General features: G+C 36.3%; 1 protein-coding gene across 1 annotated transcript; it reads right to left on the reverse strand.

Moving 5' to 3' along the window:
* Positions 1 to 296: 296 nt before the first annotated feature.
* On the reverse strand, positions 297 to 3,723 carry hmgb3a (high mobility group box 3a). The gene is made up of 5 exons (XM_039660062.2): positions 3,696 to 3,723; positions 1,648 to 1,844; positions 1,427 to 1,566; positions 981 to 1,155; positions 297 to 889 (listed from the first exon to the last, which is right to left on the reverse strand). Exons 2-5 carry the CDS (start codon positions 1,795 to 1,797, stop codon positions 704 to 706), a joined length of 651 nt encoding a protein of 216 aa, XP_039515996.1. The 5' UTR covers positions 1,798 to 1,844; positions 3,696 to 3,723; the 3' UTR covers positions 297 to 703.
* Between the last annotated feature and the right edge of the window lie 3,687 nt (positions 3,724 to 7,410).

The following is a 7,410-nucleotide window of genomic DNA, read 5'->3' on the forward strand; positions in this document are numbered from 1 at the left end:
TACAGAAAGAGTATTACTTGATTAAATGCCTTTTGTTATACAATTGGTAAAAATGATAAAAACATGGGCTAGGAAGACACTGGGCTACCATGATGAAGTGAGAGCTTCACATGTGCACATGCACTCACACACTCACACACACACACACACACAAAGCTGGAGGTATGAAACTGTGGTAGTAAGGGTACATTTACACAACAACGACGTACTAAACACGGAAAAGTTTTTCCTTTGTGTTTTTTGCGTACATGCGAAAAACGCATCCCCGTATACATGGATCTGCTAAAACGACCAAAAACACTGTATTATACATGCCAGGCCAGTAGTTGGCGATGTCACTTTGTAAGGAAACACTACGCACGCACCTATAGACTGAACACGTAATACGCATGCGCATGGTGTCAACGTTTTCACAAATTAGTGATTTTGTAGTTTACATGGAGGCAATAACATTTCGTTTTTCTTACCACGACTGTTGTAGTGTTGATGAATGGCCAAAACGCATAAAAAGTTTTCCGTTTTTAGGTGAAAACGGTGTTGTGTAAATACCCCTTAGTCTCTCGCCAACAGTACAAAAAAATTCCACCTTCATTAAAACAACATCTGGCTATGAAAGACCACCAGTGTATTCCGTATCTACTGTACTTCAATGGGGGAGAAATAGGTATTATAGTCATAATTAATCAAACACACGAAAATGAGTCTATTCATCATCATCATATTCATCATCATCCTCTTCCTCGTCTTCCTCCTCCTCATCATCTTCATCATCCATATTGCTCTTCGCCATTGGTTTTGGAGCCATACAATTCCCCATCATTCCCATGGCCATGGGCATGGGCATGGACACACCCCCAACCTTGCCTTTCGTCTTGTAGTCTGCAACGTCCTGCACAAAAAAGTAAATATTGTGGTAAAACACTGGAATTGGGATATGTTGCATGGTGGAAAACTATAAAAGCATCTAGATGGAGACGTGCCTTTTGATACTTGTCCTTCAGCTTGTTGGCCTTTATCAGGTAGGGTTGCTTGTTGGAATCTGTGAGGCTGTTCCACTGTTCTCCCAGTTTTTTGGCCACATCTCCAATACCCAGGCTGGGATACTGAGCCTTGATTTGTGGACGATGATCCGAGCAGAATAAGAAAAACCCAGAGCTGATGATCACAAAATAAAATTAGTCATCAAAAATTGAAAGACAATGATTCATGAGCAATGATAACACTTATTTATGGTGTAAATAAAATCAATTAATTTGTTACATTTTAATTGAAAAATAATAATTACACAATAATTAAACACCAGAATATAATAATATATTTGACAGGATAGCAATGATAGCCATATACAGCATCAAATCAACAAAATACCCTTCAAAATAACAATTTTTGAAATATTGAGGTAATTCAGTGTGGGATGTCTACTCACGGTGGTCTCTTGGGTGCATTGGGATCCTTCTTTTTGCCTCTCTTTCCTCCAGGCATGTAGTGCATCATCTCTTGATCATATCGCACCTTATCCTGTTTGGCCATGTCGTCGAATCTGGCTTTCTCTTTATCGGACATCGCCTATGCAACAAATCAAGAGAATTTACCACTGCTTTGGTAATATTTGAAAATAATATTAGAAAATCTCATTGCAAATCTAACCTTCCATCTCCCAGAGCATCTTTTGGAGAATTCTGAAAAGCTAACTGGAATCTCAGGGCTTTTCTTCTTGTGCTCCTCACGGCATGTCTGGACGAAGTAGGCATAAGAAGACATCTTGCCCTTGGGCTTCCTGGGGTCCCCTTTTGCCATTTTCGTTAAAGGAGAGGGGCTTAATTCTGCTGCTGTATTTTTTTAATCTAAAATAATAGGAACAAAGAGTATTAAGTTTAACACAACATAAAATTAGAATATTACCTTTTCTGCCAGGTGTGGCTATTAATAACTAGTCAAAACACAACACGACTCAGTCCTCACTCATGATTGTGCTTTTGTATTTTAGATGGTACAACATTTCTAAACCCAGTGGGGTGCAGGGCTTATTAAACTAAGATGATACACAAAGGGAATTCCAGACCCGTCCTTCTTTCGTGGGGGATGTGAACTGATTATTAATGAGACTGATTGGTGTTCACGGCCCGTTTTGGGGAAATATAATGCGCCACCACCATATTCTTTTGTGGCTACTGTGCAATAATAATAATTAGCAACACACATTTTATCGATTGTTTTTATTGCAAGCAAAAGTTTGGACGACTCTAGTCTAATGCACATGAATTACCTTCATACACAGTCTAAGTTAGGCTATATGTGGTAGCCTATCAAAGTGGCTACTAAAAACAGAAAGGCCATCAGCTAAAATTATTCAACATCCTTCACATGAATGCATCCTCATGACAGAAAGTGTTCTTTATTTTGATAAATCTTGCATATCTTATTAATATTTTATTTTGAACTCAAGTACTGTTCTTGGTTTAAAACTATGCATTCCAGCGTTCTGCCCGTGTGCAAGCATATAGAGCGGTATATATAGTAACTGGTATAAGCCCTGCCTTGCGCTGCTGTTCTTCATTCATTAAAATGGCTTCTTTGCGGAGCGAGCAAACAGATGGGTTCACCGTGCAACAAAGCAATACACACCCCCTCGGGTTTAAAAGACGATTCCAGCGATTCAGTGTCTTTAATTAAGAGAAAAACATATTCATCAACTAAAACAGATGTAGTACTTTTAGTTTCAAACGGCTGTAAAGGGCTGTCAGATCGTATTTTGTTGTATTTAACTGTTTTTCTAAGTTGAGCCCTAGCTGTCGCTTGGCGCAGTGCTGCCTTAACAAAGACCACTGCCAGCCATTGCCTATGCGATTATATCCAGCGCAACTGTCAAGCTGGAAAAGATGATAAATCACAATATAATGTCTTTATTTCAATACAGAGGGTTAGAGATAGCCATTTGAGGGCGAAAGCGAAAAGAATGCGCAATTTGAAGCTAAAATATACGTTTTCTGTCTAAAAAAATATCCCGTCCTTGCTTCGTGAAGGAATAGCTGCTCGTCAATGGTCTCAATCGCCAGCCATTTTAATACACGGCAAGCGCGTTTGTTTAAGTTGGAAAGGGAAAACTGCAACAACATGTTTCCAGCGCGCATAAAGATTCGTATTTTACATCGTAAGATAGAGAGTAAAGAAACATTGCATAAGCGAAGGACCTCGCGGACAAAATATTACATTACGTGGAGATGTCATCGAAATCGGTCTGTATAGAAGAAGGCAGGGTGGTTCATAGACAGGACAGAGCGAGCCATATTCAGCAGCGCATCGCGTGAAGAAAACAGTCCGAGAAAAATCAGTAGGCTGTAATAACTTTTAACTTTACAGTGAAAAGAAAAGAAAAACCCATCAGTGATATTGACAGTAATACATATCTGATAAATTAGGTTTGACCTCTATTAAAAACATTTTTATTTTATTTCCACACATTTCTGTGATTTATTAGAAAGACAAAAATTGGCAAACAAACTGCAAATATACACAACTCCTTGACCTTCACAAATGAACAAATTTATATACATTTAAAAAAAAATCAAATTTCTTCTCCTTTAAATAAATAAATGTTAGTTTCACATTCTATTTGTATAAATGTGTATAAAATGAAATATTTAGCTAAATATGAAAGAAGTAAGTTGTGTTAAATATTAGACAGTTTTCCGTACCTGTGTTGTTGAGTTGATTGAAATCTCGCCACTGTCTTCCCTTCTCTCTCCTCTTTAAACCCCATGCACTCAGCCTCGCGCTAGCTCAACACGAGACCGGTCTGATTGGCTAGGCAGTCTCGCCGATTCAAAACAACCTCCATTCCTCGCCATTGGGCCGCGCTACATGCACATCTAGCGGCTCTTCTTCCAGATTGGTCCTGTCGTGTGTTTTCGTATGCCCAGCCTCTTTACTTTTGAGGATGCTTCAATATAGCTTACATAGAAAAAACTCTGGGCTTAAGTTTGTACAGTTTCATGTTAAAGTTAATGTTTATCGACATGTATTTAGATGATTAGTGAGCTTGAAATGAATAAACATCACGTTCTCGTACTTTCCATCTTTGGCTCTTGATTTTTTATTTCTTTTATTTCTATGCTTTAAATCTACCGTAGCTAGTAATTCTGGTTTCCACCAAAATATCATCAAATTAGTCTACTTAAAAAATAATGGATTATAGTCTTGCAAGGATCTGGACCAAAATGCTTTGCACAGCTGTAGATATAATGTCAAAATAACAATAAATTACTTAATAATTACATTCATGAATCATTTTGAAAATGAACACATCATGTGCATAAAAGCGACAACCATGTAGGCCTAGGCCTAGAACAAAACCAGGCTGAAATCGGGTGTTTGGTAGTGCCACAAGTATGGGATCAATAACACGTTTTTCTCACATCTTTGTATATTGCACACATTCTGTTCTATAGCCTATCAATTTTGCATCTGCAGTGGCAGATGTGGGGACACTGCAGGCTTCTTAGTTGAAGGTCCCCTTTTTTATATAAATAAAGATATTTTGTGGGAATGCTTGAACTCGTATGGTCACACTTTAGATCACACTACAAGATTAGGGTCCAATTCTCACTATCAACGACTTTTGCCTCAATAAACTAGTTAAGTGCTAGTTAATAGTGAGAATAGGACCTATTATACATAAAGCAGTCTACAAGAGCAAAGCATTTTGGGATGCACCTGGGATAATCTTGTCCTGTTATGAATCATGATGGGTCCATGTGTACAATCTTTGCTATATTTATAAGCAGTCCTGGGTAGATTACTTACAAATAACTTACAAATCAGTTACTGATTCCAAAATTGTAGTTAGTAAGGTAATCCAGATTACTCATTTTAGGTAGGCTAATATATTCAGACTACTTTTTGATTACTTTTTTCGACTATACTTTTAACATAACTTGTTTATCACACTGATTTGGACAGGGTAATCTTGTATCATTTTGATATAGAAATATAAAGACATAAAATATATTCCATTATTTGTTTTCAACAACATAAAGTGTATTAATATTACATTACATCAGGGTTTCCCAGACTGGTTTTTGTAAGTTTACTGTTTTTCTGAATTGCTAAAACTCTAAACTTGACACACTCATTAAAACACATGTATCACTGTGATACTTTTGTGTCGCAAAACAGTAACCACACGATGCAAAAGTTAAACACAACTACTTTTATTACATTTAAAAGAGAAGAAAAGAAGAGAAAGTGTAAAGAACCAAATCGCTTACCACAGCTATGCAGACAACACAGCTCTACTTAGCCCTACACTATAAAAAAATATTTTCAAGATTTGTTATCACAACATATTTTCTTTTGTCAAATCAACTTTATAATAATTTATTTAGTTGAGATGATAAAATTAATTGTATTAACTCACTTTTTCCAGTTCAATCAACTTGAAATTTTAACGCCACCAAGGTTTACTTACTTTTTTAAGTTAAACCAACAATATTTTTATAGTGTAGTAATCACAACATTTTTTCTTTTTTGTCAAATCAACTTAAATAATTTATTTAGTTCAGATAACATATCATTTTGAGTTTCTGATTATTAAATCATTCTCCTTCATTGTATTTACTCACTTTTTCCAGTTCAATGAGCTTAAATTTTTAAGGCAACCAGGTTACTTACTTTTTTAAGTTAAACCATCAAAAATTTTTTACAGTGTATCTATCGCCTAATGACTACAGCCCTGTTGACTCCCTGTGCCAATGTATTGATGAAGTAAACAGTTGGATGTGCCAAAACTTTCTTCAGTTAATCAAAGACAGAACTGAAGTCAATGCATTTGGAAATAAAGATGAAGTTCTCAAGATGAATGCATACCTTCAGTCTAGGGGTCAAACAACTAAAAATCAAGTCAGGAATCTTGGTGTGTCTCTAGAGCCAGACCTTAGATTCAGTAGTCAACTAAATCAGCATACTATCACCTGAAAAATATTGCAAGAATTTAGATGCTTTATTGTTTTCAGTCAAGACTTAGAGAAACGTGTGCATGCTTTCATCACCATGGTGGATTATTGTAATGGACTCCTCACTGGCCCTCCTAAAAAGACCATAAGACAGTTGCAGCTCATACAGAACGCTGCTGCCAGGATTCTGAGCAGGACCAGAAAATATGAACATATCACACCAGTCCTCAAGTCTTTACACTGGCTCCCAGTTACATTTTGGATTGATTTTAAAGAATTATTACTGGTATATAAATCATTCAATGGGCTAGGACCTCAATATATTGGAGATATGCTCACTGAATATAAACCTAACAGATCACTTATCATTTGGATCACATCAGCTAGAAAATACCAAGGGTTTACTCAAAGCATGGTGAGTCCGCTTTTAGCTATTTTGCCAGCCGCAGCTGGAACCAACAAAATGTTGTCATCCCTGCAGCATTCTATACAGATATTGGGTTAACCTTATAGGTCACGTTCCGTTTTTCTGACTGTTCCAAAATTTAGATTTTTCTCCACTGTGATGCGACTTCCTTAAACTCTTTCAAATCTAAAAATAGTATTTTATTTTATGTTTGCTTTGTAATTTTTTCTTGTTTGCATAAAATGTAGTGCAAAAAGGGGATGTACTCTATATGATCTCTAATGCACCAATTATTATGCACCCAATTTAAATGGGATGTTGTTTCTGCAAGCATACCACAATGAACACTGGATGAGTCACTGTGGCTCTTTTAATTTGGATAACATTTATGTTTTAATGACTTGCTGTACTGCAGAGATGCAACATAAGTGATTTCAACTCTTGAATGAAGTTGACTAGTTATAATCTTAGGTTTGACAAGTCAATATTCGGAGTTAGCGACTGAAAATTAGGCTAACAATACAGTGTCGATATAGCCTACAGCGTTGCACATTCTAGTCACAAATAACAATCCAAAATATAGCCTAACTTTAAACTAAGTGTCTGAAAATAGCAAAATAGATATAGACCTGAAATTACTTTCTACATTTAAGAATCTGCAGGATTTTAACTGAATTTCATTTTTGTCCAAACAGCCTAGTTTTGTTTGTACTTTAGCCTACTGTTAACTGGTGGAGCTTCACCTCTGAATTGCTATTATTTTCCCTTAAAAAAAAGTTCAACTAATTTCTTTATGGTAAAACTTTAATTAGCAAACAATTCCTGGGTGCACATTAACAGATAGGTCTACAGAAACCAGAGATCCATGTGTCATCCCACAAAACATAAATTATTAACTGAAGTCAATTGTGCAAGACATTTAATTATTCAGAGATGCACAATTATCCTAATTCAGTCATTCCAATCGAATAGCCAATTGCACGAGAGAAGGTCATCTTATCTCCTCGTGCAGCACTTCACGAACTGTAAACACACTCTTATCACGCGTATTCA

The sequence above is a fragment of the Pimephales promelas genome, chromosome 1 (genome assembly GCF_988280905.1).
Source record: "Pimephales promelas chromosome 1, fPimPro1.hap1.1, whole genome shotgun sequence".
Taxonomy (NCBI): domain Eukaryota; kingdom Metazoa; phylum Chordata; class Actinopteri; order Cypriniformes; family Leuciscidae; genus Pimephales; species Pimephales promelas.